The following is a 12,688-nucleotide window of genomic DNA, read 5'->3' on the forward strand; positions in this document are numbered from 1 at the left end:
ATAGTTTATGTAGTTGTTAATGTAATGATTCTTATAGTTAAAAAATTCAGTTATTAAATTAAGTTAGAAAACGCCAATAATATCTATTTATGTGTCTTTTCGCTGCTTGTGATGGAATATGCATTATTTATCAAATATTTTACATCAAATATATCACAAAATGCTAATGAAATATCAAATAATATCCATTAAAAATTACTCTTCAGTTAAAATCCTTTTATTAGGCAAAATGTTTTTACAAAACAGAAAATGTATAATGGAATACAGTAGGTACGATTTGTGAAATACACATATCTGTGGCATACCTTAGAACACTCTAAGGTTAGGGATAAATAATTCTAATTGGTTAGGGATAAATGATAGTCTAAAAGCTTTGTTAGTGATGATATTGTTTAAAATTTGTGTTAAATTCAAACAGTGAATCATATTTCAACTGTATTTTACATTGCAAGTGTAACATTTAAGACAAAGTGTAAGTGCATATAATAAAAAATATTTTTTTTTCTAAACCTGATTCTTAAAAACTCTTTAAATATTGATATGATTTCTGTGTGGATGTACTAATTATTTAAATCTCATGATTTCTTTGAATTGTATGATTAATCCAAGTGAGATGGAAGGGGACGGATGTATAGATGCCGGGTAACAGAGGTCTTGCACAGCCTATTCCTGCTGAAAGAACACCGACGACAGTAAAACGACCTTTTCTTCTTACAACTAACGGTCCTCCAGAATCTCCCTGTAATATTCAATTGTATGGTGTATGAAAATACATAGTAATGGTCAAAATAAGGATATAATAACGAAGTTAATCAAAAGGAAGCTATTGGTATTTCAATCCAGTAAAGCAATATTCTTTTGAAAGACAGAATCAGCATAAAAAATATGCATTTTCTCTTACAGAATTTATATATATCTAGTCTTTATATATACTACCTATATATACAATCTTCAAAATTTGTAAAATTTATGAAATGTAAGCTTATTTTATGAAAAACTTCAAAATATTATGTCTATTGTCATGTAAACTTTTGAAAAGTTCACTGTGAAAAAAAGTGTGTTTAAAACTACCTGAATGTGGTAAAATTGACAATGTTTTTGGCTCTATGGGTTCACCAAAGTTTTTGGTAAGTTCTACCGATGAGCTTTGTTAATGATTTTTCTGAAATTAACAATGCGTTAAAATTTAGTAAGTTTATCACGATAACTTAGAGCAAGGTATAAAAATCAGAATCATTAACAAACATATTCGGTAAATATAATTTTCAGTTTTGTATTATTTACTAAATGTGTGGTAATAAGCACTTTAATTTTGAAAATCAGAATTTCTAGTAAATCGTTATCATATGAATGAAAAACATGCTGAATGAACGGTTTAAATAACTTTTATTTTGGTTTTCTTAACAAGAATTATAGCTTTTTCTTTCTTTTTTTTTTAATACCAGAAATGTCGTTACCTTAAAGTATGGCAATTTTACCACATTTTTTTTTCTCCGTGTTTATATATTCTTAAGTAAAATCCTTTAAAACCATATATATTTTTACGAAAAGCTTATAAAAAATACTTTAATTTTCATAAAAAACTTATATAATTGTTAATGAATTACATAAAAATATACATTTTTTAAGTCGTAAACTATGGTAATTGGTAATTTAGTAGACATATACTTTGTTAAAATGTAATAAATGATATTGTTTAAATGTACGTTCGTTTTTATTCGCAAAAATCATTCGTGCACAAATTACTTATTGAAATTTAATCTTCTTTCAAAAGGTTATAAGTTAAAGCTTGTTTCAGCTCCGATATTTGTATACTGGTTTTTGCCCTTTGGAAAATATATATTTAATGCGTGATCTTGAATTCTCTCTGTTTAAAAATTGATTTTGTTTTGAAAACACTTTTTTAAATGTAGTAAGTTCTTTTCCCCGTATATTTGTTTTGTCATTAAAAATATTTACTTAGGAGGTTGCTTTCTTTGTAATGTAAAAGTTTTTTGAAAATTAAATACGTTCAATTGTTTTAGGCTATTTACTTCTGAAATATATATATGGGAGAAGCCTGTGAGTCAATAATTTTGTTAAACTCAATAAATAACCATACATTAAACTTTTGCTTCGTTGCGACTATTTTGTTTGGAGAAATAACACATTAAATGAAAATCTGAAATTAGTAAAAATAAGCTACAATATATAAAAAGGTTGTACAAGCAATATTCAGCAAGGAACTATTATATCGAATATTTTTCCTTAGCTGTACCTAATAAATTTTTTCATTATTTAATGCTTATTATTTAATATAAATAAACTCGCGTTGCCTCTAGAAATATTTTGTTTATTCTTTTCATCTCTTTTGAATAAGATTATTAAATATATGCTTAAAAAATCTTTATTAAATTTTCAAATTTATGCTGTTTTTTACATGGCATCTTTACTTTTTATCTGTTTATTAATACTAAATAATAAGCATTAAATAATGAAAAAATTTATTAGGTACAGCTAAGGAAAAATACTCGATATAATAGTTTCTTGCTGAATATTGTTTGTACAACTTTTTTTCATATTGTAGCTTATTTTTAATAATTTCAGATTTGCATTTAATGTGTTATTTCTCAAAAAAAATAGTCGTAACGAAGCAAAAGTTTAATGTATGGTTATTTATTGAGGTTAACAAAATTATTGACCCGCAGGCTATGCTTATTAATATTAATATTTTGCTTATGCTAATATTAATAATATCTCAGCATGCTTATTATTTAATATTAATAAACAGATGAAAAGTAAAGATGCCATGTAAAGATGCCATATTCATTCAATTATTTTTATTGAAATGAAGCAAGCAAAAACACAACTTTCTAACCACTCACACTCATTTATGCTACCAATCGCAACCTGACTCGTATCTCGTAGGTCACGAACCTATACATAACCATCTTTCCTGACATAATCGAACAGAAATAATCAAAAACGTAACATATACATAAATTATAAGCACAGGGTATCAAATATTTAAAGCTACTGTAACATTTCCTTTAAGTGTTGCTAGTGACAGTTGGGCTAAGAGAAACTTTTCAAAAAGCATCGTGATGACGTCAGAATGGATTGTTCTTAAGCAAGTTCCAAAGTTTATGCTTTTAAGCAACATAACTTTAATAAATTCGAATTTCCTTTTTTATTTTAAAGATAATTTTTACTTTTTTTATTTTAATTGACATAGCAACGTTTCTTTTTTTTAATATTTATATATGAAGCAGATAAAAGAAAAAAAAATGGTTGTTAAAATGATTGCCGTGTTACAAAATGCAAACGATTTAAAATTTTAACTGTAATTATAACAAAAGTTTTTCTTTAAAAACTAAAACGATTTTGAATGTTCATTAAGTTTCTTAAAGTTTATTATAATATTATGATTCTGCAAGTTCAACATATGAAACTAAGTAAATCCTGTAAAATATTCTTCGAAATAAAAAAAAGGGGAATTCGTCATTTAAACTATGATTTTAATCTATTTTCTACTATATAACTGGTATTTATTGATATAGTTCACCATTTTCGTTATGATTTTAACTCCCATTTGCTGAAACAACCTTTTTGAGAAAAAGCTATTCAGATATCCATTATTGACAGAAAAAGAAGGTAAATGAATTTTATATTTTTCAATTTTGTGGCATTGTAGTTTTCCGTAACTAATAAGTATTAGAAAAGTATTACCTCAATAAAGCAAAGATGTTATTAATTTATTTCCTGAACTGCGTCATAATTATAAATTATTAAGGGATCTTAATGATAGTAAAAAAAAATTTGTCAAGAAATTGACTTTTTTTTTCATTTTGTATAAGAGTAAAACTCTTTGTTGAAAGTTATAATTCAAAAGTTTTAATGTGATTTTGATATGCGGAACACCAAGTGTAAGTGATTAGATATTAGTTGTAATCAACAAAAAATTGGTTTTTCAACGTATTCTAAATCAGCAGAAAATATGCACCTCGCCTGTAAAGTTGGCTTCAAAACTCGTTTGTTTTAAACTCTCTAAAAACCTCATGGTTTCACTGAAAAAAATCAGCAGTCATTTTGTTTTATGCTATAGTTTTTTTTAACCATGTTTAAATTATTGAGAAAGTTATTTTTGGCAAAAATTGTGCATTAAATAATACACAAATAATTAAAATAAATATTTGCATTTATTTAGGATTTAAAAATTTAGGGACAGTAAGAAAATGTAGGGGAGAGTTGGCTGCGAGCAGGCACTTTGATTGATTGAAAATTAGTTTCGTCTTGTAGCGGACAAACTCTGAATTACATTTTAGACAAGAAGAAGGATTTACCTATTTTTTTACTATCTCGACTCTCTGATGTTCTCTTGTTTTTAAACAATCCTTATTTATTGGTCATTATAGCTGTAAAAATTATTTTTAAACCAGCTTATTTTAAGTTCATGCCCCAATCAACTATAAGGATTTAGTTCAATAGTTTTTGTTTTGCTAACCTCTACTCTGCTATACAGGGTAAAACTAACCTCTGTTCTCGGGAAAATTAAAACCGTGTACTACCCGACCATACTGTTCCCCTTAATGTGTGCCTATGCTGGGCCCATGAAATCTGCAGTGTAGAGGATGGAGAACATAACTTTATAAAGGCAAAGCAATGGTTTCACTGGCCCCAGTAAAAATTTATTGCGAACCCCTTCCTCAAGGCACAAAAAGCCTTAGATTTTGGTGCATTTCCTGAAGATACTTCACATCATTTGTAAATTATATGCATAATTTTTTTCAATAATTTTTGTCAAAATACAAATGTCTGCTACTTTTTCACTGAAATTCTTGCAGCTCTAAATTTTACAAAGTATTAACATGTGTACCCGATTTTACCGGAACCGGGTGATATGACATCATTATGACAAAATGGCATATTATGACAAAATGGCTGGCATATGACAAAAAAATAACCGGGTGATATGACATCATTATGACAAAATGGCATATTATGACAAAATGGCTGGCATATGACAAAAAAATAACCGGGTGATATGACATCATTATGACAAAATGGCATATTATGACAAAATGGCTGGCATATGACAAAAAAATAACCGGGTGATATGACATCATTATGACAAAATGGCATATTATGACAAAATGGCTGGCATATGACAAAAAAATAATTTATAAAAAAAGTAGTACATCAATGAGTTCTCAGGAATGATATATAAATTTTAGCTACCCGGTCTTATCCCAGTTTCTCCTATATAGTTAGGAGGCAGATTGATTGAATGTGGAGTTTTATGGCTCAGGATCCAAAGGAGGATATGCTGCGCCTACCCGTTTAGGAGACGTAAAAAGATTATTGTCATAGTACTGAAATTAGGTACCTAATACCTATTATCTATCTATAAGTATAGCGTGCAAAATAAGGAAACGGAAAACCCTGAAAAACTTTTGATCTAGAGTGATCGGATCTTCGCATTCTAGAAGTCAATCTTAATGGTTTGAGGGGTAAGCTAAAATATGCTAATTAATTAGTGCCGATGATATTTTAAGTTACGAAACAAGACACGAAAATGTACTTTCTCTGTATACGCATACCTTTCTTTTCAATGGATTTGTCCAAAGCTTAGACCTCTAAATGTTAGTTTCACTAATTGCATATTTCATTACATCTCGAGAACTGTTTAAACGAATTTAAAATTTGTGAACAAAATTATAACTATCGTTTATCCAAAGATAATTTCAAGCAAAAATTTACTTTTAGTAAATATTCATCATTTTTTTTATTTATTAATAGTCATTTATTTATTAATGTCAAAATACAAAATCTGAGTGAACTCGGTCGAATAGTTCCTGATAAATGGAATTTTAAGCATACAACTTTTATAAATTCGATTTCTCAGGAACTATTCGACAGAGTTAAAAATAGTAAATACTTACTAAAATTATTTTTTGCATGAAACTGTCTTTGGATAAGTACATATTATAAATGTGAGCAGAAATATTTCAATTAACTTAAAAATTTTCCGAGATATGATGAAATACGCGAGTAGTAAAATTAATATTAAGGGGCCAAACTTCGGACCACTCTCCTGGTTAAACAATTGTGACCATATTTCCCAAATCGCAGATATCCACTATGTTTTGGGGGTTAGAAATACAATCCGTCAAAAAAAGGTATATATATTCAGAATAACTACATTTTTGTGTCTGATTTCGTAACCTAAAAGTATTGTCTGCACTAATTCATTAGCATATTTGATATTACCCTTTCGAACCATTAAGATTGAGTCCTAGAACGTGAAGTTCCGATCAAAAGTTATTCTTGGTGGTTTATTTCTTATTTGGCGCACCATAAAACTGCCGTGCAATAGAAAAATTATCGTAAGCGACAAAAAAAGAAATCAAAATTGAGATTTATATATGTTTGGCAATTTTGTATAATAAGTTACATATTACAAAAAAATATATTTTATTAAAAATAAATTCAGTTTTATCAGTTTTTTGAAATTTTCTTTTAGTGTTCATTGCATTAGCAATAAAAAGAAAACAGTTGCCAAATCACTTTTCTCGAAATCTATCGTGAAGCAATAACGCTGTTTTTATCAATAGCACTTTTTACCACAATTAATCAAGTATCATTGGAGCTAATAATATACCAAACATGGCGACGTTTTAACATACCGAATCGAATTTACAATAAAATCTTTAATTTCAAAATAATTTGGAACGATTCTGTTTCCAGGCACCTTTAAAGGCCAATTTATAAATTTATTATTAATGCATTGATGCTTAATTATTTGTGGTAATGGAGACACTAATATTGAAATAATAGGTATTGTGGTCATAGAAATTGAATATGTGATGTGGTAAGAGATTATAATAGTTGATAATTCTTAATTAATCCATAATTCTTGATTATTTTCAATTTATGTTATTCTCTGTTATTAACGTTATTTTGATACTATAAAATATAAATGTTAGGTATATATTGAAGAACAAAATCGTGATGTAAAATTAAATATTGATATTTAAGTTACGATTACAAACCAGATAGAAGAGCTTCTGCTACGTCATATACACCGAAGAGCCATTACATTATGACCACCCTCCATCGATAACAATGGGCTCGCCCATGTTTTCATGGTTTCTCGCCCAGGAACAATGTTTTCATGGGGCACATTAGGACCCATAATCCTCATAGAACAATCCCTGACGTCTGTAAGCTACTTGAACATAGTTTCAGACCAGGTTCACCCATTCATGGCAACAGTTCTTCCTGCAGGGTATGGTGTTTACCGACAGGATAATGCACCATGTCAAAAGGATCGAATCATCATGGATTGGTTCGAGGAACATTCCAGTGACTTTCAAGTCATGTCTTGGCCCCCAAATTCACCTGACATTAATTCAATAGAGCATTTGTGGTCCTACTTGGAAAACCAAATTCGTGCTGCCACTCTACCCCCTCGCAATGTGAGGGAATTGCAGGACCAGTTGGTGAGCGCTTGGTACCAGATACCTCAGACTATCTATCAGCAACTTGTGGAATTAATGCCACGGCGGGTGCTAGCAGTTTTGAGGGCTAAAGGTGGTCCTACATGTTATTAGCAGGGTGGTCATAATGTAATGGCCCGTCGGTGTATATTTACATGATATTAAAAAGAATTAAACAATATATATTTAAATTTTGTGTGGAAAATTCTAATTGAACTAAAAGTTGTTCAAAGTAATAAAATAAGAAATTTTTAAGTATACTTGGCAAGAATCTTTTTTTCCTTCTTTGTATCCGGCGCATACTTGTCCTGGAATAAATTCTACCCTTCTCATTAAATTTGCTTCATCATACAAGAGCTGGCATTCAGTTATATTCATTATGGGAACAAGAAGTTTTTGCAAAACATTAGAGCGTTCTCCACCTAAAAGAAGAATAAATTTCTTTTCTAAAATTCGGTGAAGTTTAAAATCTACAACAATGTTTTTATTAATACTTTTTCTCAAAGACACGAAAATGTTCCTTTGGAATGAAAAAAGTTGCTTAAAAAAACATAATAGTTATTCCAATAACGTTGTTTAAAAGTGATGCCACACTCGAAAATTTGAAGGAAGCTTTTGTCATTACAGCGTAAAAATAATAGATGAGTGTCAGAACTATTTCTCTGCAACCGTTGTTACTTTTTAAGAAAGCTTCAAAATGTCTCCAGAAAGGTTTTTATTTATTTTTTAGAAATGTAAATATCTGTTGGTAAAGCGAATGTTAAAATAAAATCCTTCATTCAAGTTTCCAAAAAAATCTTATAAATGTCTTCACATCATCCTAAAAATATTTTATATGCATCAAATGCTTATGGCGTTGGATTTTTATAATGCAATCAAATTATCTGTGTGTAAATTAATTTATTTACAAGTAAAGCTGGCATACTGCTTAGAGCTGACCTACAGCTTAGAATATGTACTTTTAACCAGCTAAACGATCACATTCGCCATTATATTTTCAATTTAGAATAAGTTGCAGTTCCAGACGATGAAATATAATATCGGTAACTTGAATTACAATACGGTACAAAAATTTACTTCATCTCCAATAAGGAGTTAAATGGAATCATACCTCAGTTCAAGTTAAATTATAGAATTGTGTGATCTAGTTTGAGAAGTGAGATAGTATTGTTAACCTTTGCACTGTATTAATATCGCAACAAATCTGAAAGATGGTATTTTTAAAAGAAGTCTTAATTTAATATTTTTTTTAGAGAAATCAGATTTTTTTATTACAGTGGTTGTTTTTAATATTTAAATTAATTATTTTTGTTTAATTTTTTTGTTCATTTACAATTTTTTTTTTAACATTTGGAATTAAAAGCTCGTAAAAATATAATATTAATGCTTACTATTGCTTCAAAACACTATTAAGCTAAATTACTTAACATTTCTAACTAAAAGGGTTAAAATCTTTATTTAATTTTTACAATTGAACAACTGAAAAAGTAAAATGATAGTATTTTATTCAAAATTAATGCGGTTAATAATTTATAAAGGTAAATTTTTGAGTTTGATAATAAATGAAGAATAAATTAATTTAAATGAGAAAGAATAAAAAAGTATTATTTTTTTAATTACTGTTGACAGAGAAAGACTTTTTTTTACACAAACTACAAATTTCATTAGTTTTAGAAGTACTATTTGCATTTAAATAATAGAATATAATTGAAATATATTTTTAATAAGCATAGTTTAATTATGCTTATTTAGTAAGCATTATTATTCAAAATAATAAAAAATTATTTTGCATGCAGGGCTAATGGAAAATTATAATTTAAGCGTCCTCACGTCACTTTGATCATTGTTAGACACTTTCTTTTATGTCTATTAATCTAATTTAAACATGGAACAATTTCTATGAATCTCGTTCTCATCATTTTTTATTTTGGATAAAACCTTCAATATCAATAAAATCAGACCATATCTCACATAAAATTCCAACCTTGAGAATACATTTATAAATTATGATGCATAACGAACCTAATTTTGAAGCGTTGTGTTTATTGTTAACACAAAATAATAAAAAAAATATAGTGAGAATTTAAACTAACAAGTTTCTGTAAATAAAAAAAATGACATTAATATGATTAAAATAAATAAAAGCTGGTTCAAAAAATACGGGCCAAAAATATTCTGCTTACTCACAAAATGTTACGTATCCAAAATTGCTCCATAAAATCATTTTTAAAGAAAAGAAAAAGCTTTTTAAAAATGGAAAAAATTTCTGAAACATAACTGAAACTTAAATGGGAATACGCCATTTTGCCAGCAAAATTAAAGATTAAAAAAAGTCCTCAGAACACACTGGCCTTATCATCCGTGACACTCACATTCGTTCCGCACGTGCAATTAAAATTAAATAATTATTGTAACAAATGAAAACTGTAGAGAAAACTACTGGGGCACTGTAAATGAAAAATGTGAAACAAATCAATGTAATATAAATTTTCAAATCATATAATGGATTCTATTTTTATGAGTTATGGTTTTTTTATGACATGAAAGTGATGTTTATGAAATGAGAATGTTTCTAAAATCCTCAGTTGAGTGAGCTGCTGGTATATCATATGGAATGGAGGTTTAAATTACATAAGGATTGGAGAAACTTTGTTGGCTCGTTAAATACAACTGGAGATCTTTTTATACCTTTATGAAGTAATGCCTATTCGCAACTTGCCCAAGTGGCCATGGAGGTTCGTTAAAAACACTTTATAGATCTACGATATGATGATGTGGTTAACAGTGCGCACCATTCGTCCTTCTTTCTCAGACAAGCTAGGACCCCTTGATCTGAATTTGGGTTGACTTCAAGTTGCCACAGAAGATGGAACCCAGGTTAAGCACAATGATAGCTCAATGCCTGAAACACTGTGCAATCGTGTCACTTTTCTAATTATACTACCATATAATATTGATACTAGGGGCGATATTTTACTTTTATTTGAAATTTTGAGACCTGGAATAAATTTCCTTTAGTCTTAATTTTCCTCATAAAGGAACTTAAAATTTACACGATATCAATACTTACGAAGGATATTACAAAGGATAAAGATAATAGGATATTAAAGAGGACATATTACAAAGATTGAAACCTGCTTCCCCAAACACATACTTGATTGCCTGAAATTTTCCTTGGGGGACATTCTCTTGCAACCAATTTTGGTGTGTGACTTTGCCAGAGTGTTTGGACTCATGGATTTGATATAGCTAAGGCTATATTGTGAAGGATTAGAAATAACAACACATTACGAAGGACTCTCGATTAACATGAATAGGATTATCTGAAATGCTCCATGAAAGGCAGTATTAAAAAACGTAATTAAATAATACATAAAAAGATTTATATAATCTTCTCTTTCTGTTTTTATACCCAGAGAGATATCTTAATTCCGGTATTTAGATTAACTCAACAATAAAATTTAATGATTATTTTAACATTAAAATTGATGTTTTTTGCATTAATTAAATTATTAATTAACCATTGAATTATAGTTTTATATTTTGTTCATTAAATTTAGTACAATTAGATTGTTTTGATATTTGCTTGTCCTGAACAAGACAGTTTTGAACGTCAGTCAGCAGTCTATTCTTGAATAATTTATTTATTATTTTTACAAAATAAAATAATTAAAAATTATTCTTTAAGAGTTTATATGTTTTTTAAGCTGATAGTGAGACAAGTTTGTCTTTTTATGTGGAAAATCTTCATCTCAAAATGAAATAATTATTTAGAAACCAATTTTTCAGGTTCAAAAAGTTGTCATTAGTAAATAGTGGGTTTTGAAGATATATAATTCCGAGAAGTTATTAAACAAGCTTCCCCTTAACTTTCTATATTCATTTCTTCTTTTTTGTTTATTTTTCTGAATATATCAAAATATCACTTAACTATAAAAATAAGAATATAGAAGAAATTTTGTACTTTTTTTTTAAATTTGAGACTGCTGTAAAATGCATAAACTTTAATATATTCTGAAAAATTATCAAAAACTTACTCATCGTCAATCACAGATCTTTCAAAATTTTTGATTTATTGAAAGGTATTAAAAATTTACATGTTTTGGTAAAGGTACCTCACTACAAAAAAATCATTTCAGAGATGGTCACGATTTCAAACCTTGTATTTCTCTTTCACTTAGCATATCGATTGTTAGGAATAACCATTAGGTACATTATTTTGATATTTCCTGGTTATATGATATTACTGAAAAATACAATTATTTTTTATACTTCTTGCACTGAAATTATTGAATTGTTAACAAAAAAAAAGAACATTAATGATCCTTGAACATTTTTTAAAAATGTAAACCGAATGAGTTTCGAACATCTTTTAAATTTATGAAATAAAACTTCAACTATAACAACATTCTTACCATTCTCGGATAGAAAACCCCAGCCCATAATTGTTCCTTCCTGTCCAGAAAAATCCTCGTCCTCCTGAGGCAGACAAGAGGGTCCCACGTAACTATCATATTTAATAGGCTTCGTCAGTTTCAGTAGAGCTATGTCATTATTGTATCGCTTCGGGTGATTCAGTTTTGGATGTAAGATTATCTTTTCGATCGAATAATCTTCCTCAGAATGAAAGTTTTCTAATTTTGTCAGATCATATTCTCCAACTCTTACCGTTAAATGTTTTGGAGAGTAACTGCAATAAAAAAAGAATGGGTTTTGCTTAATTCTAGCATGAATTGTAATTAATGTTTTTCTAATGTATCTGTTTGAAGCTGCAATGTTTGAATTGTTTAAGCTTTATTCTTTTCATTTTGATTTAAATATTACCGCGAAAGGGTAGAAATCAGTTATTCTACAGATTATCTAGCTAATACGCATATTAACTAATTAGCTAGTGTGATCCGGGGAATTTAATCCAAAAAATTTATTTATTTCCAAAGTAACCTAGATATGCAGATTATCTAGCTAATACGTATATTCACTTGTGTGATTCGTGGAATTGAATACAAAAAAATGATTTATTTCCAAAATAACCTATCTCTGCTGATTATCTAGCTAATACGCATATTAACTAGTGTGATTCGTGCAATTGAATTCAAAAAATTGATTTATTTCTGAAATAACCTATCTCTGCAGACTATTTAGCTAATACGCGTATTAACTAGTGTGATCCGTGCAATTGAATCCAAAAAATTGATTTATTTCCAAAATAA

The 12,688-nt window shown here is 28.5% G+C and overlaps 1 protein-coding gene across 1 annotated transcript in view; it reads right to left on the bottom strand.

The window, feature by feature from the left end:
- Nucleotides 1-201: 201 nt before the first annotated feature.
- LOC107437908 (trypsin-1) overlaps nucleotides 202-12,688 on the bottom strand; it is a 30,667-nt gene continuing 18,180 nt past the window's right edge. Inside the window, exons 4-6 of the mRNA XM_016050046.4 lie at nucleotides 11,894-12,168; nucleotides 7,740-7,900; nucleotides 202-739 (exon numbers count right to left, since the gene is read on the bottom strand). Coding sequence (XP_015905532.1) covers nucleotides 569-739; nucleotides 7,740-7,900; nucleotides 11,894-12,168 — 607 coding nt within the window. The 3' untranslated portion in view covers nucleotides 202-568. The remainder of the gene's footprint in view (nucleotides 740-7,739; nucleotides 7,901-11,893; nucleotides 12,169-12,688) is intronic.

The sequence above is a fragment of the Parasteatoda tepidariorum genome, chromosome 2 (assembly GCF_982258835.1).
Source record: "Parasteatoda tepidariorum strain Cologne lab strain chromosome 2, Ptep-v5.0, whole genome shotgun sequence".
NCBI lineage: Eukaryota > Metazoa > Arthropoda > Arachnida > Araneae > Theridiidae > Parasteatoda > Parasteatoda tepidariorum.